We start from the raw sequence: 25,160 nt of genomic DNA, 5'->3' as shown, positions 1-25,160 counted from the left end.
GCTAGGAATTAAACTCTGGTCCTCGGGTTTGGGTGACAAGTGCTGTTACCCACTGAGCCATCTCCCCAGCCCCATCAATCTGTGTGTTGTTGTTGTTTCTTTTTTGACTTGTCTGAGGCAGGGTTTCACTCTATGCTCAAGCTGTCCTGGAACTCATTCTGTTGCCCAGGCTGGCCTAGAACCCATGTTGATCCTCCTGTTTTATTAGCCTCCTCCTGAGTGTTGGGATTATAGGTGTGAGCCATCACAACAAGCTCAACCATTTGGGGGGCAAGCATGGCATGGGGTGAGCTGAGCCCCTTGGAGATGGAAACCATTAATATCCATTCCAAGGATCAGCCCTTCATTTTGAAAGTTCAGAATTTCTTTTCCTCTAGGCAGTGATTTTTCTTTTCCTATCCCTACTTTCTAACACTTGCCGGCTTCATACAGGTCTTCTAAGCCTGCACTGTTGATATGGTACATGTGGCTACTGAGCACTTGAGATGTGGCAAGTATGAAGTGAAATGTACTCCAAGTGAGAAAATATACACTGGATTTGAAAAACCTAGTATAAAAATGCAAAATATATCATTAATTAAAATAATTTTTAATATGTTGGGTTAAACAACATGTTATTAAAGTTAATTCTACCTGTTCTATTTTCCTAGGGCTACTAGGAAATTCTAAATCACACATGTGACTCATAGTCTCCTTGTACTGCGCTGCTGCCCTGAACCCTCCCCAGGGCTTTGGAGTCGGTCCTTATTTAAGGCAGGGAGTAGTCACAGGTTCCCGGCAGAACTCAGCTAGGGCTAAGAATAAAGGGAGTATTAGCTCAGGCTAAGTGCATGTTAGAGATACATTCCGGCTTTTCTTGTGCTTGGATAAACAGCAACCCGTCCAACATACATGTATGTTCATGTGCGTGCACAGCCCCCCCCCCCCCCAAGTCAACTCTACACTGCCTTCCCCTCCCCCATCCACAGTGAGCAGGTAATAGCTGCTGATCCAGAAACTGCTTTCTTCTGTTTTCACACCGATGTTGCCCCTCCTGGCTGGGGCACTCATTTCATTCTCTCCTAGCCAAGGGCCCTGCATGTGTCCTTGCTCAGCTGTCCTGCTGTCCATCTACAGTTCACAGAAGACCGTCAGAAATCTGACCTTAGCTTCCCTGGAGCTGTTGATCCCTCTGGATCCAGAAAACACCTGGTGTTACTGCAGTTACTAAGCATCCTCTTTCCAGCTCTGGGGCCGTGCCAAAGGCTTGAAGCCCAGGATACATGAATAGCAGGAAGCCCTGAAGGAGGAGACAGGACAGAGACACTCAGCCTCTATGTGGCCCAGACCCCCAGAGAAACATCATGAGTCTCCCCTGCTCTCTTGCCAGGCCACCAGGCTCCAGTGTGAGAAAGCATGTCTCTAATCATCTCACACCCGTGCATCCTCAGACTCCATCTCACATTATGTTGACCTGTACTGGCCTCCCAGTGGGGCAGTGGAAAAGCTTAATTCTAGGAGAAGCTCTGGTAGTAGTTGCCTTTGGAGAAAAATGCTTAAACTCTTTAGATTTCAAATTCTAGAATGTGAGGATTGAGGAGATGGCTCAGTGGGTAAAGTACTTGCCACGCAATTGTGAGGACTACAGTTTGGATCCCCAGTATACACATAAGTGCTGGGTGGACACAGCGACCTGCCTGTAATCCCAGGATCCACGTAAGTGCTGGGTGGACACAGCAGCCTGCTGCAATCCCAGGATCCACGTAAGTGCTGGGTGGACACAGCAGCCTGCTGCAATCCCAGGACCCACATAAATGCTGTGTGGGCACAGCAGCTTGTCTGTAATCCCAGAATCCACATAAGTGCTGGGTGGACACAGTGGCCTGCCTGTAATCCCAGAATCCATGTAAGTGCTGGGTGGACATAGCAGCCTGCCTGTAATCTCAGGATCCACATAAATGCTGGGTGGACACAGCAGCCTGCCTGTAATCCCAGGATACACATAAGTGCTGGGTGGACACAGCAGCCTGCCTGTAATCCCAGGATCCACATTAAGTGCTGGGTGGACACAACAGCCTGCCTGTAATCTCAGGATCCACGTTAAATGCTGGGTGGACACAGCGGCCTGCCTGTAATCTCAGGATCCACGTTAAATTCTGGGTGGACACAGCAGCCTGCCTGTAATACCAGGATACACATAAGTGCTGGGTGGACACAGTACCCTGCCTGTAATCCCAGGATCCACGTAAATACTGGGTGGACACAGCACCTACCCTGTAATCCCAGAATCCACATAAATGCTGGGCAGACATAGCAGCCTGCCTGTAATCCCAGTGCTTGGGAAGTGGAGATGGGGCATAACAGGGACAAGCTGATCAGCTAGGCAAGTTGAATTAGCGAGCTCTGAGCTCAGGTGGTAGGCCCTGCCTCAGTAAATAAGGTGGACAGCAATCAAGGAAAATGCTCAGTATCAACCTCTGGCCTCCACATGCACTCATACACATATGAATATATGCATGTATACCACATGCATACATAAATGTTCTAAAATAAGTAAGAAATTTGGTAATGATTTACATAAATGTTCTTTTTGGCTCTAACATTCTATGACTGGCATATGCTCATCCTATGAATTAATAACTACAACTGAGTAAGACTGATGTGACTTAAGGGAGACAGTCCTCCACTCTCTGTCTACTAAAGATGGTGTGGAGGGCTTTGGTTCACAGCTAACAAATGGATGGAGGGCTCATTTCTGTAAGTGTGGGTAGTGAGGAGTTGCCAAGGAGATTAAATCAAAGATTAGCAGCTCACGGAACATGGGTAGCTCTGCCAGGAGGCCCGAGTGCCTCAGGCTTCTGGGATTCAGTACCAGGAAACTTCCAGAGAACTGGTAAAATAAGCTCTGACCCACTGAGTTTCCTACTGAGTTCACTGAGAAAAAGATGGCAGCTTCAAAGGAAAACTAGTTACCACCAATTAATTCAGTTCCCTACCACCCAGATAAGATTCATCCCCTTGCAGGCCTCTTAAGGAACAACACTTGATTGCTTGATGTAATTTTAATCTGTTTATAATGCTCAGCCAACACTGACTTCTATCTAGACTGACTAGCTTTCTATTTCTGTCGTTCACACAAGTCAGGGGAGATAGTTTGGGTTTAGAGGTGAAGAACTCAAAGGCTTTCCAAGAATAACTCATGATCATTGTCTTCAACATGGGAGAAAACAAGGAAGAACATTATATGTGTAGTACAAGTTCCAAGTTTTCTTAATTCTTAATTTAAGCCACTCTAAGCAAAGAGTCTACCATTGTCTACTTTCTCTCCCGCCTCGGTCCCCACCTTCCTTGCTCTGGTGGGAAGGGCATCTTCTCTCTATTCCCTGCTTCCTCAGCATCACACGCTGGGCACTAACTGCGTCTGTGCTAGGTGCTTTGTCTTCGTATGTCTCACTTAATTCTCATGGTATCTCAAGAAGGTCAATGTTACCACATTTTACAAGTGAGAAGACATCTGACATGTCTGAATTAGAAATCTGAAAAGCCAAGATTAAAACACCCATTGCTTGGATTCCAAGTTCTACATATCCACTCCCCATGACCTTGTCTTCTAGCAGCTGTGTCTGAGAAGAACTTCAAGAGAAAGTTCACCTTAGCTCCTGCATTACTGGCACCAGCATTTCTACTGGTACATCCCATTTTTCTTAACACCACTGTAGGAGTGACATTGTAGCCTCCATTCTCAGTTCTCCACCCATCTATGATGAGAGAATACTTGCAGGTTATTTTTTAAGAGCTGCAGCCATTGTCTCCTTGGCCAATAAACTGTTAACACACTCTGGGTTTGTCTAGAAATTTCCCTTCAGGATGAGTCAAAGGAAAACATTTCCCACTTTTGAGCATCTTAATATTTCTAATTTCCTTTCTGTTCTTGCAGCATCCCACATTTCCCTTCTATTTCTGATTTTCATCCTGCTACCAGGCCCCTGCCTTTGTTATTTTTCTGGAAACTAACCCAGTTTCCATGTGGTCACTGAAGCACATCTCTGTCTTTAGCTGTGTTTGATGTGGTAGAGGAGTTATGCCTGTGTTTCTTAGGCAGATACAAAGAAGACCCCTAGATTTCCAGAATACTTTTTAAATTTTAGGTTTGATTTTTTAAAAAATATTTTATTTGTTTATGAAAGAGAGGGAGAGGCCAATAGAAAGAAAATAGGCATTCAGGGCCTCTAGCCACTGAAAATGAACTCCAGATGTATGTGCATCTGACTTACATGGGTACTAGTGGTTAAGGCAAGTGCCTTAACCACTAAGCCATATCTCCATCCCACAGAACACTTTTGTTTTATGTTTCATATTCTCACTTTTTCTGTTGGATTGCCTTCTTCCCTTTTATAGTAACCAAGTCATAACATTGAGGTTTTGTTGCTCTTAGTCTCCCATTGTAAATGCCAAGTAGATTGGGAGCTTGTAGCCTGCACAGTTTGGGAGCTCTTAGACAGTCTTTGATGTGAGCTTCTAGAAATTTTATGTATGTGCCCCCTCCTCTTCAGCATGTGGGCCTGGAACTCTCAGGTAGCCTCAGATTCTTAAAGGCTTTGGGACAGATGATCTTTGAAAATTTACTTTTATTTAGACTCTGCTTGCTTGTCTATTTATTTTATGTTTTGAGACAGGGTCTCACAGCCTTAGTTGGCCTCAAACTCACTATGTAACTGAAGATGAGTTCTAACTCCTGATCCTCCTGTTTTGGCCTCCTGAGTGCTGGGATTATAGGTGTGCACCACCACACCCAGCTTAATTTAGAAATTCTAAGACTTGCTTACAGAATACAGACACTCTTAAATACCAAGTCTACATACCGATTATCAAACAGTGGTTCTATCTTGGGAAAACTCAGTAAATATTTGATGCTAATGATGGAGAGTCTCGAAATGATCTTCCCCTTTACTTTTTATTTATTTGAGAGAGAGAAAGAGGTACAGAGAGAGAAAGGAGGGGGAAATATATGGGCGCACCAGAGCCTCCAGCCACTGCAAATGAAGTCGAGATGCATGTACTACCTTGTGCACCTGGCTTAAGTGGGTCCTGGGGAATGAAACCTGGATCCTTTGGCTTTGCAGGCAAGTGCCTTAATCACGAAGCCATCTCTCCAGACCTCCCTTTGCTTTCATAAAAATATTTTTATTTATTATTTATTTGCAAGCAGAGAAAAAGAGAGAGTGAGTGAGTGAGTATGGGCACACCAGGGCCTCTTGCCACTTGCAAACAAACTCCAGATGCACGTGCTATGCTGTGCACCTGGCTTTACATGGGTATTGGGGAATCGAACCTAGGCCATTAGGCCTTAACAGTAAGTGCCCTTAACCCCTGAGCCATCCCTCTTTCTCCCCTTTACTTTTCTTAAAAATATTTTAATTTATTTATTTATGAGAGAGAGAATGGGCATGCCAGGGCCCATAGCCACTGTAAACAAACTCCAGATGCATGTGCCACCTTGTGCATCTGGCTTAGGAAGATACTGGGGAATTGAACCTGGATCCTTTGGCTTTGCAAGCAAGCACCTTAACTGCTAAGCCTTCTCTCCAGCCCCCTTTATTTTTTTTTTTATCAACTGTTGCAAGCCTTGTTAGCCAAAATTATGCCACACAAAATCCAAAAACTTTGATAATTCAGAACACTTAGGTGTTTTATATATGTATCTGTGTATGCTTTTGTTCAATTAACTAGGGTATTCCTCAAAAAACAGGTAGAAGGAAAGCTTTCATTTTTGCCCAGTGGTGAAGATATGTAGGTCTATGGTTAACTTTTCTTTTGTGTGTGCATGCATTTATGTCCATATGTGTGTGCAGAAATGTGTGTGTGTGTCTGTGTGTGCACACACATGCATGTCAGAGGTCAATGTCAGGTATCTTCCTTGGTATCTCTCCCTATCACTATTATTATTTTTAAACTACTGTTATTTATTTGCAAGGAGAGAGTGAGTGTGTATGGGTGTGCCAGGACCACTTGCCACTTCAAACAAACTCCAGATGCAAAACCCACCTTTGTGAATCTGGCTTTACATGGGTACTGGGGAATCAAACCAGGGCCTACAGGCTTTGCAAACAAGTGCCTTTAACCACTGAACAATCTCCCTAGCCCTATTATTACACAGGGTTTCATAACAGGTTGCCTTGAACTAGCTATGTACCTGAGAATGACTTTTTAATTTTTAATTTTTATATTTAATTTTTATTTTAGAGGGAGAGAGAGAGAGAAAGACTTGGCATACTAGTGCCTCAGTCACTGAAATCAAATTCTAGTCGCCTGTGCCACCTGGTGAGCATGTGTGACCTTGTGCTTGCCTCACCTTTGCGCATCTGGCTTACATGGGATCTGGAGAGTCAAACATGGGTCCTTAGGCTTTGCAGGCAAGTGCCTTAACTGCTAGGCCATCTCTCCAGCCCAATTTTGAATTTGTGATCCTCTTGCCTCTACCTCCAGAGTGCTGCAATTATAGGATCAGTGTTGGGGACTGAACTTGAGGCTTTGTGCAGGCTAGGCAAGCACTCTAACTGCTGAGCCATATCTTCAGCACTCCACCTCATCTTTTTTTTAGAGGGCTAGAACGAGACAGAGACAGAGAGAGAGAATTGGCTTGTCAGGGCCTTAGCCACTGCAATTGAACTCCAGACACTTGTGCCACCTAGTGGGCATATGTGACCTTGCGCTTGCCTCACCTTTGTGTGTCTGGCTAAGGTGGGATATGGAGAATGGAACAAAGTTCCTTAGGCTTTGCAGGCAAGCGCCTTAACTGCTAAGCCATCTCTCCAGCCCATCCACCTCATTTTTTAAGACAGGGTCTCACATCGAACTTTAGAACTTATCCATTCAGCTAGATTAGCTAGCCAGCAAGTCCTAGAGATCTCTTCCTCCTCAATGTTGGAATTACAGGCACATGCCAGTATGCCCAGCTTTTATGAACCTGCTGGAAATCCAAACTCACGACCTCATTCTTGCATGGTAAGCGCTTTACCCACTAAGCCATCTTCCCATGTTCTACTTAACATCCTGCATGCTCTTCTTTTTCATGGCAACTGAAATTCACACAGGATCTTCACCTAGTCCCAGAATACCAAATCTAACAGGAATTTTGGTTCTCACGTCTGCATCTGGACAAGGAAGCTGTCAGGAAAAAGAAGTGACTCATCCACAGATACTCGGCAGGCTAACAGCACAGCTGGAGCTAGAGACTGGAGACCAGAGCTCTTCTCAACCATCCTGGGTTCCTCTGGAGACCCTGCACTTCATTTACCCCTTCTGTTGTTCAGAGAAAACCCGCCTAAAACACCAGGCAGCCCAATGTGCAAGCAGTCTCTCAGTGGGAATGAGTGAACGGTCAACCATTTCCTGTAGGATTTCACACATCTGCTGATAAGACAGGCAGGTGAGGGGGAGGAAAGTGCAGAGCAGGTATTGATGGCAAGGGGATCTGCGACAGCAGGGAAGTGACTCCATGCACGGTAGGGTAGCATACAATCCTGAGGCACCTGTGAGGATCCTCAAACTCTGATTCCTGACCCCTTGCCCAGATCTCCCCCATCTGTTCACCTGTAGACATATCCAAAGTCTCACCCAAAGCAGGATCACACCCTTTTCCACACCCACACACTTTGCACTTCCTGCATCTGGGCCTTGCCTGGGGCTGTCTTGAATATCTTCCTCTTGCTATACCTATGAGAAACTTCCTTAGTCATTAAAGCCCAGACCATGATGTGTTTTCGGACAGTCACTTTTCCCCTCCTGTTGCCTACTATTTCTCTTCACCTTGAACTTCCAGAGTGGCTCTCTTTCTTGTGTTTATAATTGCTTGTGAATAGGTCTTATTCCCCAAGTGGATATCGTAAACTTTTAGTTGTGGTTGGAGTTTTTTGTTTTTTTTTTGTCTTTTCTTTCATTAAGTGAATATTTCCTGAGCACCTTCCACATATTAGGTGTCATGTCTCTGACTTTAATGCTCAGCACTGACAGAGACATGCAAAGCACATTAGAGTCGAGAGGTGCTCACATGCCTCGGGTGTACCTGGGGCTGTTTATCCACTTACTCAGAGGCTGGGAAGTGTTCACACGAACATGTTAGGGACCAGTGGGAATTGACCGGGTGCACAGGCTGGAAGACTAGGCTGGCTTGTCATGGAACTGTTCATATCATACGGGGCCTACTGAACCCAGAGAAAGTACACAACTGCTCTTCCCAGACACCTCAACTCTTAAAGGGAGCCAACCACATCATGGCCTCCACACTCCCATGGAGGAAATCTCTGATGATTTCTACCCCTCTCAGTTCCTACAGTTCTTAACACATGCCTGAAACATTCTAGAATTTTTAAAAGAAAGAGTAGTAAGTGATCACAGCATTTCAGATTGCCTTTTCATTTAAGGCTCTCAGGAAAAATTCTGTTTATTGGTCAAACATTCAGCCAAGTTCCCTAGCACAACAAAAGTACAAACAAATCTAACGCTTGGTTCAACAAAGAAAAGTGGCTGACAATTTTCTCAATACTGGAATGCATTTACCTAAACTAGTGACACAGCCTGAGGTCATGTCCTGATGGGGACACTAGAGAGCAGATGACATAAGTCCTTTCCACCTTTAGCTTACCTATAAACAAAACAAGCCCCAAGAGGAGGGAGCCCACTATGGAGGACCCATTTTCAGCAATGTCTCAAGAGGGAAGTGAGGATGACAGGGAGGTATGTATACATCTGTCCTTCTAGACATACCAAGACTTAATTAAGGAGCCAGCTGGGCCGGGCCTCGATGTACCCATGGGTAGAGAGAGCAGGAGGAAAGGAGGAGGCAGGAAGTAGTACACCTGGAGTCTGGAGACCAACCAGGAAAGAGAAACCAACTTTCAACAAGTCTTGCTTTCCAGTCAACAAAATCTCTTGTGCTGCCAGCTATTCCACTCCTGTCCTTGGTAGGAAGCAGGAAGTTTGTGTGAGTCTCACTTAGAGCTTCAGCATGTGCGCACTTCCTGAACACACTGGATCCTGGCATTGGGCTGCGGTGATGACTCACCACTGATGATCAGGAGAGGGCTCCAGGCATCTTGGGTGGACTTGTGAGCTGCTCCTGTGTCAGAGACACTTAATTCCTTCCAACAAGCAACTTCGCCACTGCTTCCACAGAACTACTTTGCCCTTACCCACAAAGACATTTTTCTTCTTCACAGAGTACACACTCCAGAAGCACCTATCCCAGGACCAGACACAATGTCTGCCAGGTACTACGGCCATCTCAAAGTTCCACACTAGGAAATAGGGCAATCACATGCTAAGTACTCTACTTATATGCACTATGTCTGTGGTGGTTTGAGTCTCAGGTGTCCCCCCATAAACTTAGATGTTCTGAATGCTAGGTTCCCAGCTTATAGAGATTTTGGGAATTAACACCTCCTGGGGGCAGTGTATTGTTGGAGTAGGCTTATGAGTATTATAGCCAGTTTCCTCTTCTCAGTGTTTGGCACACTCTCCTGTCACTGTTATCTGTATGATGTTGGCTAGGAGGTGCTGTCCACCCTCTGCTCATGCCATCCTTTTCCCCTGCCATCATGGAGCTTCCCCTTGAGTCTGTCAGCCAAAATAAACCTTTTTTCCCCCCCACAAGCTGCTCTTGGTCAAGTGCTTTCTGGTAATAATGTGAACCTGACTGCAACAAAGTCATTTAATCATTAAAACCACCCTTCTACTTTGTTCATAAGAAAAGCGTGGCTCAGGAGGCTCAGTGATTGTTTATGAGAGACTAAGACCAGTTCCATATAAACTATCCCTCATATGCTCACACCCACTGACATCCACTCCAGACACACTGGGCTGTGGGGGCCTGGCTGTTAGGTCTCATGTCTCTGTGTTTTTGTCCTGGTGACACTGCTGGTGCCTGCCAATGTAGCTATTCATGAGCAGGATTCATCCACCCGGGTCCTGCCACAGATCAGTAATGGCAGGTCTTTAATGCTCAAAGACCAAGTGAATGGTCTTCAAAGGGAAACTGAACCTGAGTTCTGAGGGTGGAGCAGCCTACTATGGGTATTGTATACAATATATAGTAAACAATATATACATCTTTAAGAAACCATCTGGTTCTAATGAAGGTCTAGAAGCAGTTCTAGATCACAAAAGATGGTAGCTTTTTTTAATGCCTCTCTCTGTGTGTGTGTGTGTGTGTGTGTGTGTGTGAATATTTGTCCACACGTATACACAAGTGTATGTAGGCCAGAGGACAACCTGAAGTATTATTTGTCAGGAGCTGTCCAACCCTTATTTATTTATATATTTATTTTTTTGGGGGGGAGGGAGAGACACAGAAAGAATTGGCACGCCAGGGCCTCAGCCACTGAAATCAATTCCAGACATGTGTGCCAACTAATGGGCATGTGTGACCTTGTACTTGCCTCATCTTTGTGCATCTGGCTTATGTGGGATCTGGATAATAGAACATGGGTCCTTAGGCTTTACACATAAGCACCTTAAATACTAAGCCATCTCTCTAGCCTCCCCCTTTTTTTAAAAGCAGAGTCTTTCACTGGTGTGGAACTTGCAAATTAGTCTGGCTGGCTAGTAAGGCCCAGGGATCTACCTGTTTCTACCTCTCCAATGCTGAGATTGTAAGTGTCTACCACCACACTTGGCTTTTTTAAAAATGTGAGTTCTGGAGCTCAAACTCAAGTCCTCATGCTTGCTAGACAAGCATTTTACTATCTCCTCAAACCCCAAATGGTATGTTTTCTTTTCACAGCTTCCTTTGAATGGTGTGTTGATCATATTCCCTGTCTGTGCTTGGAACTCACATGCATTATTTCAAGGAATCTTTTCAAATACATTATAAGGTAAATGTTATCTTTATTTCACAAATGGAGAAAGTGAATTTCTAAACAATTCCCATCATGGTACAGTGAGATAGAAATACTACTTAAACCTGGCTACTATGGAGGAGTTGCCCCAAATCTTTGACTTTACAGAACATAACTAAACTTCTGTCCATTTGCCAAATTCATGCTCACTCTAAACAAGCTAAGACACACGAGTCTACACTCTGAATTCTTTATAGTTCACTTAGAAGAATTGTCACTCAAAAACCAGTTACACCCACTTAGTGACCCCAAGCACATTAGGGGCCATGCATACTCCACCACAGAGCCAAAATGCACCTGTTCACTGTTAACAAGGCCCTTCAATCCCCCACAAACACAAGACAAGACGAAGACCTGACAGAACCGGGCACCAGCAGCACGCAATGGGTTATGGAAACAGTGCATCACACAAGAAAAACCACACCACACCAAACCAAAGCCTGGTGTTCTCAGCCATGTTAGTCAGAACAAACCGAGGACAATCTATAAATCATGAATGGAGTATGGCTTTTTAGCCAGGCAGCAGCTAACCAACGAAGGGATACTTTTGAATTGTCCTAAAAGGTCACTCTGACCTTTCCTTCCAACTGCCCCCAGCCATCGTATTAGTCCAAGCCCCTTCCATTCCCTCCTGGGCCATCTCTTTTTTCCCAAGGCAAGCATCCACTTGGCCTCACTTGGCAGACCAAGCGATAGGATGTCTGGCCTATCCTGCCAAGCAAGAGGCCAAGGCCCCCCAGTCATGCTGCAGGCCTACCTGGCTCACACCACTTTGAGCAGCCTTGCTGTCAGCCTCGACACCTCTGCGCAGCTCTGAGGCTCCAGCCTCCCACACTAGGGAAGGGCTGCCCAGAGGCTTGCAGGGCCGGCTCTCCTCAAGGCTGTGGAGCTCTGAGAGTCTCTGTTCAGAGCTCAGGCACCTGACCACGTCTGAAGGTCTCAAGCAGTTCTTCTTAGAGATCGTGTGTCCACCATGGCATCTCTCACCTGCCTTGCTCTCTGCTCTCCTCTCATATGGTCCATTCTCTTCGGCCCAGGGCTGCCTCTTGCTCTGGCTATTAAAGGCATCACTAAGCTCCAAGATGACCCTATCAGAGCTCCCAAGTGGTGGCTGGGAGAGGCCATCTTGGCGGATATGGATACCACTGTCTCCATTCACGTGAAGAGGGGCTTGGACACCGGATGCCAGGGAGTAGGCTTTGCTGGGTGGAGGCAGAGCCAGTGGGGAAACCACTGAGCGTGGGGTGGACTGATCTGACCAACCTGAATAAGGAAGGTTAAGTGGCAAGGAGGGACGGGCCCTCGTCGATAAAGCCAAGTGACTTGTGTCATAGATGGAAGCTTCAGGCAGAGGAGGCAAGGGTGGGGTCAGAGCCAGAGAACGCCTGGATGGAACCCCAACAGTCAATGAGATCCACTCAGAGGTGATGGCATGCATCTCTGGGGACAGGGCTCGGCGGGGATGGGGCAGAGATGAGGGGGCTGGCATGATGAGCTTGCTGTGACTAGAACACTTGAAAAGGAGAGAGAAGAAACAAGAGAAAGAAGCAAAGGTAAAAATGTCAGCATAAAGGAGAAAGGAAAATAACCACAAGGGGCATAAAGAGGAGTGAAATGGAGATGGACAAGACATGCTGCTCCAAAAAGGAAATCATTGGGAAAGGTTGGAAGACACTGGGAAGTAGCTGTGTGTGTGTGTGTGTGTGTGTGTGTGTGTGTGTGTGTGTGTGTGTGTGTGTGGTGGGGCACAAGTGTGTGCAGGCAGAGGGGAGAAGCTCCCCCTGGCACTATGGGATGGTTCCACCCTGCTTCGCACAATCAGGTACACGGGCAGTGCCCCGCCCCAGCCAACCCAACCATTTTTATAACCACAGTTTAAGAATTATGAGGAAAAGTGGACAGTCATTGTCTTGGCCCCTCCTTTGACTTTTACTCTCTATAGGAATCTCAGAAGAGTCTTCCAGAGAGAGCATGGGTAGTGTGGTTATTTTGTTTTACAGCCATTTCTGACTATGGTCAAGTGAAACCCCATCACGATCATAGCCTTCTCAGAGTAGAGTGTCCTGCTAGCTCACACCCTGCCGTGAAAAAGCAGAATGTAACTCTCACTGCTTTATACAAAGTGCTCTCTACTGGGCTCAGTGACAAGCACAGATGAAAGGAGGCAAGGATTAGAGGGTGAAAGAATATCACCCTGCATCTTCAGGTTCTCTGGCCACCTTCCTCCAACTTACAATGGGGTGTGGTCAGGTCATTTCACAGGATGTCACCCTAACACTACTTTTCTGAATTCAAAGTTCTCCTGGCTTTGGGAAAGTGGTTATGGTTTGGTATAATATATATCTGGGGCTGGAGAGATGGCTTAGCGGTTAAGCGCTCGCCTGTGAAGCCTAAGGACCCCGGTTCAAGGCTCAGTTACCCAGGTCCCACGTTAGCCAGATGCACAAGGGGGCGCACGCGTCTGGAGTTCGTTTGCAGAGGCTGGAAGCCCTGGCGCGTCCATTCTCTCTCTCTCCCTCTATCTAGCTTTCTCTCTGTCTCTATCGCTCTCAAATAAATAAATAAAATATTTTAAAAAATTAAAAAAAATATATATATATCTGTAAACAATGCTGTTCATAATCAATGTTGAGAAAGTAAACATCTCACTATTCCTATAAACGACTTCCTTTGCCTAGGAGAGATAAGTTCCTTCTCCAACCTGGTTCCAATGGACATTTACAAGAACCCCTGGATCTGTTCCACATGCAAGAATGTGGAAGTCTTCTGTAAGCCAATCTTGACTGACAGGAATACATGATCCACCCTGGACCATGGCATTTATGACATAGGGCTGGTCTTCACACTGCCAGCTTCACCCAGCATGGGCCAACTGATAAAAATCTCAGTTTCTTTGTCCACTCACCTTATCCCTGAAGCAACTATCTTGAACCCTTCCTTTCACATGAAATATTTCTCCTGTTAAATTCTCGAAAAATACCTCTTTACACGTGTGAAAACAACCCCCACCTACACCGCAATAGGCCATTTGACAGCCTTAGAGAGGCTGTGCCCCATCAACACTACTCAGTATGAACACCAGTGACAAGAAGCTTAGGTACCTGTGGACTCGCAGTGGCACTGCGACTTGGGGAGGAGGAGTAAGGCAGGTCGATGTGATCCACGGGGTTTTTCACCAGTGGCCGCTTAAGCACGTCCACATAAGTAATGGGGAAGATGCCTTGGCGGGACGTTCCTGGAATCCTCCCTTCGTACCAGTTCTCATCTACCTGTCGAAGCAGCGTGATCCTCTCACCCTGGAAGACACAGCCAGACAAAGATCCTTGGACCACATGTCAGCCCCTCTGAGGCCCCTGCCTGTACCCTGTACTGCCTGGCATCCTTTACCATATCCTTTGCTAAGGATTAACTTCACTTGGTGAACCTGGATAACGTTTATAACTGAACTCCCTTCACTAGGAAGTTAAGCTTGGTCCTCAAGTATTTCAGCAAAAAAAAAAAAAAAAAAAAAAAGATTCATGCAGTCAAGTTGGAATGCTAATATAATATTTGAGACTTATTTAAAGCAAAGCAGTCACATAGCAAATCATCTATAAGGCAAAGTCTTCAGAGGGTCAATTCCCACTCTTTCTCCTTTCTTCTTTTCCCCTCTCTCTGACAGGGTCTTGGTGCTAGAGAGATAGCTCAAGTCAATAATGTACTTGCTTTACAAGCATGAAGACCTGAGTTTGATCCCCAGAACCCACATATAAAAACAACCTATTGCACACTTATAACTGAAGAACTGGGGAGGTGGACACAGGGCTTACTACCCTAATTGACAAATTGCAGGTCAGAGAGAAACTGTTTCAAAAAATAAAATAAGGAAGCCGGGAGTGGTGGTGCACACCTTTAATCCCAGCACTTGGGAGGCAGAGGTAGGAGGATCGCCATGAGTTCGAGGCCACCTTGAGACTACAGAGTTAATTCCAGGTCAACCTGGACCAGAGTGAGACCCTACCTCGAAAAACCTAAAATAAAATAAAAGTTGGGCTACTCCTGAGGAACAACTCCCATTGTGGTCCTCTGGTCTTCATATGAACACACCACATGTGTACCCACACACATGCACACAAAGGAGAGGTTGTCCTCTGGTTGCCACATGAACATATCACATGCCCCTCCCCAAACAGGTAAGGTTGTCCTCTGGTCTCTCCATAAACATACCACATGTACATCCCACACACATACCACAGGCAAGGTTGTACCCTGGTCTCCACATGAACACATCGCATGTGTACCCCCACATACACAGGTAAGGTTTTACTCAGGTCTCCACATGAATATACCACATATGTGTGCACATACACACAGGTTAAGGTTTCATAGCAGCTCAGGAACTTATGGTAATCCTCCTGTGTCAGCCACCTGAGTGCTAGGGTAACAGCTGCAAGCCATCACACCACGTTTGTTGGTTTATCTTTATCTTCTTTTTTGTGTCTTTGCAGTTTTCATGCATTAGTACATGAATAAACATAAAGTCAGAAACAAGCATCACCCATCATACCATCACCTGGGAAAATCACTACTAACATTTTTACATTCTTTTTTCTTTTTGATGTTTTGAGACAAGGTCTTTCTATGTAGCCCAGCTTGGCCTTAAACACAAGACACTCCTACCTCTGCTTCTCAAATCCAAGGATGACAGATGTGCCTCCTGTGATTGGCAATGTTTTACAACATAAGGGACCACTGTGGGGTATCTACTGTCCACACATACAATGATTTAAATATAGATCCCCTACTGATGGGTAATTAGGTTGCTTCCAGCTTCTTCTTTATATAAAGTGGTTCCAACCATGTGTCAACTTCCCTCAATCCTCAGGAAAATCAGTAATTTTAATAATTTTAGCAAGCCAGGACATTCTGACACATAGAGGCTATTTGAAGATCGGGAAGGCCAAGGTCACCGTGTTTAGCTCAAGAGCACTCAATGATGCTGAGCCCCTCAATGGCAGTCATGATGATAACTACACCTCACACTTGCCAGCCGTTTCCTGTATACTGCTTCAGTTAAACTCCTCACTACACCCTGGACAGTGCCATGTATCGCCATAATTTCTCATATGAGGCAATGGGGGCTCAGATCAGGTACTTAACTCCCCATAAGCTGCACAGCTAATAACTTGTAACTTTTGGCTTCAAAGCTTTTGAAATTTTTCCTGGTACCAATGGACTTGTTTTTCCTACTTGGACTATGGATACAAGACAAATCTAAATCAAGTCCTCAACAGCATATTCATCACTACATTGGATGCTGAGTCAATGCTGGCTGAATGCAGTTCACACATGATGTCTAAGACCCTACAAAGGGCTGCTTTACCCACTTAGTGTGGTTACACCCTGGCTCATGAAGTTTTTGATTTTTTTCTTTTTTAAGCAAAGTCTCACTCTATCTAATTTGGGCAGACCTGGAACTCACTCTAGTTTAGGCTGGCCTCTGCAATCCTCCCACCTCAGCTTCCTAAGTGTTGGCATTGCAGGTGTGAGCCACTATGCCTGGCAAGTAGTTTTTTTGTTTTTTAAAGTCACCTCAGAAAAGTCTCCATTTGCCCTTATTGCAGTTTCCTTGTGTTCTTGGGCTATAGCCTGGCACTTTTTAGCAACACCACACCACCCACAATAACAGAACCCATCAAGGGCCCCAAGGCTGGGAAGAGAAGGTGGCTTACCTTTCTGAAAGACATTTCTACTTGTGTGTCACCATTGAAGTTAAACTTAGCAATGGCTTCTCCATATTCCAAAACCTGTACAGGTGTCAGCTTTCTGGGCTGAGCCTTCTCAGCAGGAGGAAGAAGCTGGGAAAAGAACAGAAGCAAAAGAGAGGGGCAAGGAGGGGAACAAGAGGAAGCAAACGTAAGCACTTGGTAAATGAATGGCAATTGGGGCACAGTGGGGCTTTTCCTGAGGACAGGGGCTGCGGTACCTCGATGTAGGTGCGTGGGAAGATTCCCACCCGGCCATGGTGTTCACCTTCGTACCAGTTCTGATCAATCTGCTTGTAGATGTAAACGATGTCTCCCTTCTGCAGAGGAAGCTCCCTGTCGACAAAGCGGCACTGCCTCTTAGCAGCTACTTTAACACGTGCACCCCTAAGACACTGGTTAGCAAAATGTGTCAGCGAGTGGAGTCACCAGGCACGAATTATAGAAGGGGGTTCCAGGTTTGGAAATGTGAACCCATTCCTCAGGAGATTAAATCATACTGGGCATTCTTCCAGACTTTTGTGGGAGGGAAGTTACCACTCAAACTGTCTTGCACTCAGAGGCCTTGTTAGTTTGCTGTGACTCCTTGGTGCATATGTTGTGGACGCTGTCGGTGATGCACCAGCAGTCCTAATGGATGCTCACTTGGTGTGCAAAATGTCTCCTTCTGGATACCTCCACTGCCCTTCTGTGCTAGAGCAAGGCTCACCTCAATGCTCAAATTCTCCACGAGACCCTGTCGTCCTTCTGTCATTCTGTCCCACTCATCATCCATCTCTATCAGCACGTAGTACAAACGCTCTGAGGTTAGGGAGATCAGGATTCAGACCCAGCTCTAAGACTCTGGACCAGAAGCTCAGTTTCTCTGGGAGGCTATTTCCTCAGGAGATCACGGTAGCTCTCTCTAGGCTGGAGAATGCAGCCGCAGGTGCAGACCGCTGGCATAGTGCCTGTTCTATACGCATCACTCACTAAATGCTCATTCCCTTCATTAAACATGGAAATGGAGTCTTAGAAAGAACAATGGTTTTCCTTCAAATGTTTTAGTGCCCTTTCTCTATTTTTTTCCATAATTATCTCTTTGTTGCCTCAATCGTGACAATATCAACATCTAATCAGGATTCTTTTTTTTTTAATGAGTTAAAAAACAAATTATAAACAAAATCCAAACTGTAACTTAAATTTTCTTGAATTAAAAAAAAATGACCTAGATCTTTTTCATTTGCACCAAACCAATAACGTGGGAAGAAAAGCCTTTGGCTATAATTTGGAAAGGGTGCGCCTGCTTTGCAGCTTGTCAGGAAGCCCTGTGGTACATGAGGGATGCTGGCTGAACAAACAACAGGGCACATCTGGGAAACTCTACACCATGTTGGCTCTGTGGATAAAAGTACTAGGTGGCTTCTGTGGGTCTTGCACTGGGAGACAGATTCTAGTCCTCAAGGCCTGGGAAGAGGATCTGGCACATTATCTCTGTGAGAAGGAATTTAACTGACCACATTTTTACCACAGCCTTCTCCTTGAAGTGTTCTGAATTTCCCTTCTTTGACTTCCAGCTGCATGCACAAAGACCCTCAGACTATCACTGCCCCTGCTGGGGATGTGGTGGCTCCTAGTGTTCTGAATTTCCCTTCTTTGACTTCCAGCTGCATGCACAAAGACCCTCAGACTATCACTGCTCCTGCTGGGGATGTGGTGGCTCCTCGGTCTGCTCCCCTGTGTGTTTTGCATTGTGTAGGCAGGTGGGAGTCTTTGTTAAGCAGAGGAGAACTGTTCTACAAGAGACGAGCATGGACAAGTCTGTAGTTGTAGCCAACAGCGTCCCTCAAGCTGCTGTCCTTCCCATACTGCAGGCCAAAGTCCCAGCTCCTAACCATCCATGTGCCCCCACCTAGTGGTGAGAAGGAATGGCAAACAACAGAAGTGTTTTAGATCTTCCTAGAATGTTGCTGTGAAAATCAAAATGGCAGAGGTTCTGAAAGTCCATGGAAACAAAACCAAGTGTCCCCAGAACACACTTTCCATTGGTTTTGTTTTGAAGGCAGCATGTCAAAATGAAAACATGAACCAGCAGGAAGAAGCCACTCAGGTCATTAGCAGTGGTGACAATTTCTATGGCTGTCAGCCTTCTTAACCACTTTTATCTGACGGGGTTGTGCAAGAGAAGAGAAAAGTCAACTTTAAGAATGAAATCTAAGCCGGGTGTAGTGGTGCACACCTTTAATCCCTGCACCTGGGAGAGAGGGGTATGAGGATCGTTGTGAGTTCAGGGCTAGCCTGGGACTATAGAGTTTGTTGTAGGTTAGCCTGGGATCAAGTGAGACTGTACCTTAAAAAAAAAAAAAAAGAAAACCTAGCCTAAAAAATAATCATTATATCACTTAGATTTCTCAATTCAAAGGAAAAAAAGACCACCTATTATATTAAACTACAAATTAATTTTTATGTCTTTGTTAGTTTCTCTCTGGCTAAAAAAGATGAGGGCGGTAGACACTACACTTGAGTACTGACTTCTGCTTCACTTACCTGGCTGGCTCCTTGCAAAAGTGGCACTGTGATCCTCATCTTAGATGAGGAAAGCTGAGGGTAAGAGACTCATGGCTTGACTCCAGTCACAGAGATGTAAATGTAGGATTGAATTCAGGCCTCCTTCCCTACTTTAAAGCCCACAGCCTTTGCAGTACACTGCACAGCTGCCAGCCACTGCTAACTGCAGCCACCTCTTTTAGCTAACAGACTAAGTGAATGGAGTAATGCAAATTAATCCAATCACATCAGACTCATGTCTAGCTTCTAGAAACCTAGCCTGGCCATTCATTTTGTGTGGGAGGAGATGAAGCCATGGTCGAGTAGCCTCCATACAGTGTTTCCCTGTCATTCATGGATGGAAGCTCTCCCTCTCATCACCAGGCGTGAGGCCTCTTATCAGCAGGACAGTGGAAGAGTGAATGGTCATGGTACTTTCAAGCTGTCAAGAAAACTCACAGTCTATTTTAATATGTAATTAGATATAAAGCTACAGGTTCCTTTGGAAACCCAGGGTTTGGTAGCATTCCCCAAATTGTGTTCCATGGAAAGCAGAAAGGTTTCCTGGTCACCTAAGTTTAGAAAACACTTGGTTAAATGAGTTAATCAGCTTTCCTCCTTGAATGATTTCCACAGTCATGAATATGCCACCAGAGCCCATTTCTCACGGGGGGAGAGATGGTGGAAACAGTAGGCAGTGGGTCCTGACTCATTTTGACAACAGGATCAGGTTTGTGAGAAACTTCTTACAGGGAGAATGAACAGTCAGGAAGGTACTTAGAGAAACGCTAGTCTCCTGGGGGCTCCCGTAGGCCTTTCTTCCCAGGGGATGCTATAGTAACACTGACAAAGTGACATCTTCCTAGAGACGAGTTTTGCTTCCTTCCACTGAAGGGATGGGACACATCAATCTGCCAACTAATCAAGCAAACAGAGCCCTATCCAGGACAGGGTGGCATGGCACAGTGCAAAAGAGTCCAGCTTCTGGTTGTCAGTGGGCCAGATTTACATCTGGTTCTTTCACCCCTCATAAGAGTCAAGTTCCTTTTTGCAGTCTCTTGGTTTCCCCATTGCCCAGTGGGGACGACAACAGTATCCACTCTGTAAGACTCAGCCCTCATTCATGAGAACCTCTGAGTTGATATTTGCAATGTGCTTTAAACAGTGTGTGGCCTACAAACTACTTCTGTTTTGTATTTTTTAGTCATTGTTGTTACTCTTTTCTACAAGCAAACCACTATGCTTCAAAAAGGCAGCAAAGAAGACAAACATGCGGGCACTTACTTTAGTGTCTGAGCTTTAAAGTCAAATTTGGCTCTGGCAGGTCTCATCTAAACACAAGAAACAATGGCCAGTTAAAATCGTGACTCTTGAGCAATGAAAAGAACATATTTTCACAAGTTTCTAGAAAGCAAAGCAGACACACTCAATCTTAATAAGTTCATTGTGGCATAGAAATCTGGGCGAAATCCAGCACCTGACCTTGCTAGAACACTAGAAGGATCTTTAGTCACTTCCATGCATGAAATCTCCCCCTCAAGAGGGCCAAATTTAGAGAAGAGATGGTTTGAGAAGCCCCAAAGCTGAAGTGTTGGTCCCCACACATGCTGACCATGGTTCCTACCAGCCAGAATCCTCCAACATGCCTTATTCCTTAGGGGACATTGTCTACTTGCTGGACCTAAGCTAGGATCTGCATGTCTGTGAGACTAATTCACCTCTCATGCTATCTTCTACTCCCTATGTTCCTGCAGTCTGTATGATCATCTGAAAAGATGGCTACAGTAAACTCTGCGCTCATCCTCCCTCTGTTGCGATCCCGTCCCTGCTGGGGCAGCCCCTCCTCTGACACCCAGCCCTGGATGTGAGCCTCAGCAGTCTTCAACTTTCTCATCTAGCTTATCATTAAGTCACGCTTGCTTGCTGTTGCTCTGGGTCTGACCTCTGGTTCCCACAGGCACAAAGCTTCCTTTGACTTCATCTTTTCTCTTCACTCTAATTTACTGTCACCCAGGAGCACAAATGACATTCCTCAAATTCCTCCTCACTTCACACTTTTGCTTTGATGTTGATTTGAACTCTCAATTGTCTATCAGATCAAATCTCCATTCCTAATATGGCTGTAGGTTTTGGGGTCATTTCTCCCATTTGTGGAACCACCTTAATCTCTGTCACACTCTCCTGATCTATCTAGGATATGCCTCTGCTAAACCCTTTCTTTGCCTGGAATTCCTTCAGCTCCAAATTTAACAAGAACACTTTTATTTATGCCTATTTGCCTATCTTCTTCATGTTTATTTTTCACTTTTATTTGTATATGTGTGTTCTGTTTTAAGCTTCTGTTTGGAGACATGGTTGCAGTATTAGCCACGGCTGGCCTTGAGCTTGTGATCTTCCTGCCTCTGCCTCCCAAGTGCTGGGATTACGAGTGTACACAACCATAACTGGCTCTTCATAGGACTCTGTACTTTTATATGTTCATGCTGCTATTTCTTTTTATCTATAACATGTATAATAGGGTGCAACTAAATGGCTACCTTAAAACTGAGTTAATGGCACATAATTCCAATGCTTCTATTTATTATCAATATCTGTCTGTAACCAAAAAGCATGATTTAACAGTTATAAACAAGAAAAGAATTGGTGTGGGATTAATGATAAAAGGACAAGTTCATAAAGGAAGACAGAGTGACCCAAACTGCAAGCTTACAATGATCCCAGTAGAAAAGTGTAGGAAGAGATAAGTCACCCCATGTCACTCAGCTATACAGCTATGTGAATATTGAGATTTGTATCAAAGCAGCACATTCACTCTTTGAGTGGCATCTAAGATCTGTCAATTACGTGTTAAAGTTGTGTCACTGCACCCCTCACTATTTAATTTGCATACTCTTCAATTTGGGGACCGGTGGGTTTTTTCCATTAAAAGGAATCCACATTTTGCCTAAGCCTGAGGAGCCCTGATTGCCTGCAATCACCCACTGCCAGCTGTATAAAGCAGTAGCCACTCCCTCTTCCTCCTTTGGTGGCTTCTGAGGCCAAATCCATGTTTCCCACCTCTGGCTCTCAGCCTTGTGGGGCAGAGATAACTATACACGAAGGAGATTTATTCACCACTAGCTCCTCCAAACCACAGACAGAGCCCTGTTTCTGTCTCACACTGGGTCTCTACGCAGTTAGTGGCCACTGAGTTAAACCTAGTGAAAGTGTAGTGCACTGCCGTGGTGGTCTCTGTTTCCTCAAGTCTGTCCATCATCTTCTAGTTCTAGAGCAGTGATTCTCCAAATCTGGACCTTAAACACACCATCAATATCACCCCAGAACGTGCAAATTCTCAGACCCAAATCCCAGATCAAAACTTTGTAGATGAGGTCCAGGAGTCTGCACCTTCACTTGCCTCCCGCGGGCCCTGACTCAAGCAAATCTGTGAACCACGACTCTAGTAAGAATCTGCACTGTGCACGCCGATACATCACTAGGGTGGCTCTGCAAGCCCCATACACTCCTTCCTCCCTCCCACCAGGCAGGCCTGTAAATGAGGCCAAGCCAGCACCAGAGTGACAAGAGCAGGGCGAGGAGCCAGGCTGAGGGCCATGGAGTTTCCCTTCCCTTGCCGTGGGGAGGCACTTGCAAAGTTGCTAAGCTTCTTCTCTGTTACGTCTCCTTTCTCTCTCTACTTTATAATCTCCTCTGCTTCCCAGCTTTCCTTCTTTCAATCAAGTTCTTTCATTTCTTATAACTTCTTCCTAGACATCTTTGATTTCTTCAAAAAATAATTTTTTATGAGGTAGGAGGATCACTTTAATCAGTCTGAACTACAGTAAGATCCAGGTGAACTCTGTCTAGAGTAAGACCCTGTTTCATAAACCAATAATAGTCGGGCGTGGTGGCGCATGCCTTTAATCCCAGCACTCGGGAGGCAGAGGTAGGAGGATTGCTGTGAGTTCGAGGCCACCCTGAGACTACATAGTGAATTCCAGGTCAGCCTGAGCCAGAGTGAGACCCTACCTCAAAAAACCAAAAAAAAAAAAAAAAAAAAAAAAATCAAAAACCAATAATAAATAAATGAAACGTTAGCTATACTTGAAGGTTATAAAATTACTCATTGTGAGTGTTGTTCCCCTAGCACTTCGCCAGCCCAATCAATGCCACAGTTGCATACGCTTCTCCAAGAAACCATCCTCAGCAGGGTTACATGGCACAGCATAAACTCTTGCAGCATTTGGCCTGAACAGAAATGTCATCATACCAACCTTGGTGTAGGAGGCAAGACCTGGATAAAATCATTTCATTACTTCTATACTATCAAGCGTTTGCAATTTCAGCTTAGACAGACAGTGAAAATAACTGACATAAAATATTAAATGAAATATTTCTCAAAGCACTCTTGTAGCTTGTATGTGTTGATATACCCTAATTACAAGTCTTTGGTGGTATAATTCTTCACGTGCTGCATTCAGCATGACAGAACAATTCACATGTGAGCAGTAATACTGCTCTTTGATATTTCAATAGCAATGCCACTAAATTTGGAGGCCTTTGTGAATGTTCTATCAATTAGGTAACTTCAGTAATAAAAGTTGCATTAACCATCTCTTCACAGAAGACATGTAACTGTCCACATCTTAGCTACCAGTGCACATGGCCACAGGTACACGTTTCTAAGCAGATGCAATGCAACACAGCGTCACGGTCAAATGCACGATGAAGAGGACTGGACTCACAGAGGCAGCCAATGCTCTAAGCATGCATGAGAGGTGTGCGCCCGCGGATCCCGGTCCCACAGCCAGGCATGCTTGAACATACAGAGCACAGGACATGGTGGGGCTCATGTCCATTCACCAGCCACAAAAGAGCCAAAGCAAGGCTAAGGAAGCCAGGATGATAGATGCTGTTGGGAGAACTAAATTGGCCTAGAGAGGACAATGCTGAGGGGTGGCAAATATTGCTTTGGGTCAAGCAGCAGTTTGAGGCAACCAAAACAGACCTCTGACCCAGATTTCCTTTTTGCGGTATCGTCTATATTGAGGAGGTCCCCAAAGCGCTCATTAGTGATAAACTGATGATGCGTCGGGATGACGCCCGTGTGGCGCCGAGCTGCAATATCGGCTTCTTCTTGTTCACGCTTAAGTCGTCTCTGGTCCGCTAAAAGTTTCTGCCATGAAATTGCATAAAATGGGCAGTAAATGATCTGATCCAGTTTAATGAAAAATGGCCATATAAGCAATTAAGGAAGAAGGTTTGAGTGAACAGGAAGGAGACTTTAAAGGCAGGTGTCAGAGGGGCTTAGGGCCACAGCTACTATGTTCCCATGGTAACCATACTTGAAATACACTGCAGGAAGGAGAAAATACTGCCCAGGAGAAATTGGGGACAGCTGGGATATGGAAAAGGATGATTCTACAAACTCACTGTCTGGTTAACTATTCCTGGGCTCAGCCCAAAGCCTTGTGCCTCCTGGCAGAAAGGGCCAGGTAACCCAGGGAACAGCCAGGTCCTTACAAGCATGCTGGGCAGTTTGCTAAGGGCTGTGCTATTCCAACCTCCCACAGGCAATGATGTTTGTTCAGTATGTTCCTAAGGCAGGACTAGGACCTGCTGTTTTCTCCTGCCACCTCACGTCTATCAGGTCTGCTACGGGACCTGACTATCAGGCTATCATGTTGCTTTTGTGCTTCCTCTATCATTCAACCACGTTCTCCACAGAATGGAAGTGGCCCCTTTCCAAAAATCTTGCATCTATTCTCTTAGGCAAGCCAACTCTTCCCCTGGCATAAGTTTTAGGAGGTCTTATGATCTGTACCAAGGGCTCTTCATGTGGCTGGCACAGGATCTCAGTTACTGTCTCACTGAATTATTTCTGCATTTGGTGAAATGAAACTGAGTCTAAGGGGATGATGCAGAATATGAATAGAGAGAATGAATTAATACTATGGTGCCTGGGGTCAGAAGAAACAGAATTCCTATCCTAAGAAAATAGCCATCTATTTCTAGTTAAAAAAACCTTTTGAAAATA

The 25,160-nt window shown here is 45.2% G+C and overlaps 1 protein-coding gene across 31 annotated transcripts in view; it reads right to left on the bottom strand.

Moving 5' to 3' along the window:
- Sorbs1 (sorbin and SH3 domain containing 1) overlaps nt 1-25,160 on the bottom strand; it is a 259,137-nt gene that overhangs the window by 10,262 nt on the left and 223,715 nt on the right. For 14 of the 31 annotated variants that reach the window (XM_045134864.1, XM_045134873.1, XM_045134902.1 and 11 more), the window contains 5 exons: nt 24,132-24,299; nt 20,429-20,475; nt 16,840-16,954; nt 16,586-16,711; nt 13,976-14,170 (listed from right to left, as the gene is read on the bottom strand). In XM_045134864.1, the coding sequence (XP_044990799.1) occupies nt 13,976-14,170; nt 16,586-16,711; nt 16,840-16,954; nt 20,429-20,475; nt 24,132-24,299 (651 nt within the window). Of the gene's footprint in view, nt 1-11,631; nt 12,388-13,975; nt 14,171-16,585; nt 16,712-16,839; nt 16,955-20,428; nt 20,476-24,131; nt 24,300-25,160 lie in introns of all 31 variants that reach the window. The other 17 variants (XM_045134808.1, XM_045134832.1, XM_045134824.1 and 14 more) reach the window with 2 other exon arrangements.

This window comes from Jaculus jaculus, chromosome 1 (assembly GCF_020740685.1).
Source record: "Jaculus jaculus isolate mJacJac1 chromosome 1, mJacJac1.mat.Y.cur, whole genome shotgun sequence".
In the NCBI taxonomy this organism is placed as follows: domain Eukaryota; kingdom Metazoa; phylum Chordata; class Mammalia; order Rodentia; family Dipodidae; genus Jaculus; species Jaculus jaculus.
Note: the sequence above shows the minus strand (reverse complement) of the source record. Positions and strands in the feature narration are given on the sequence as shown.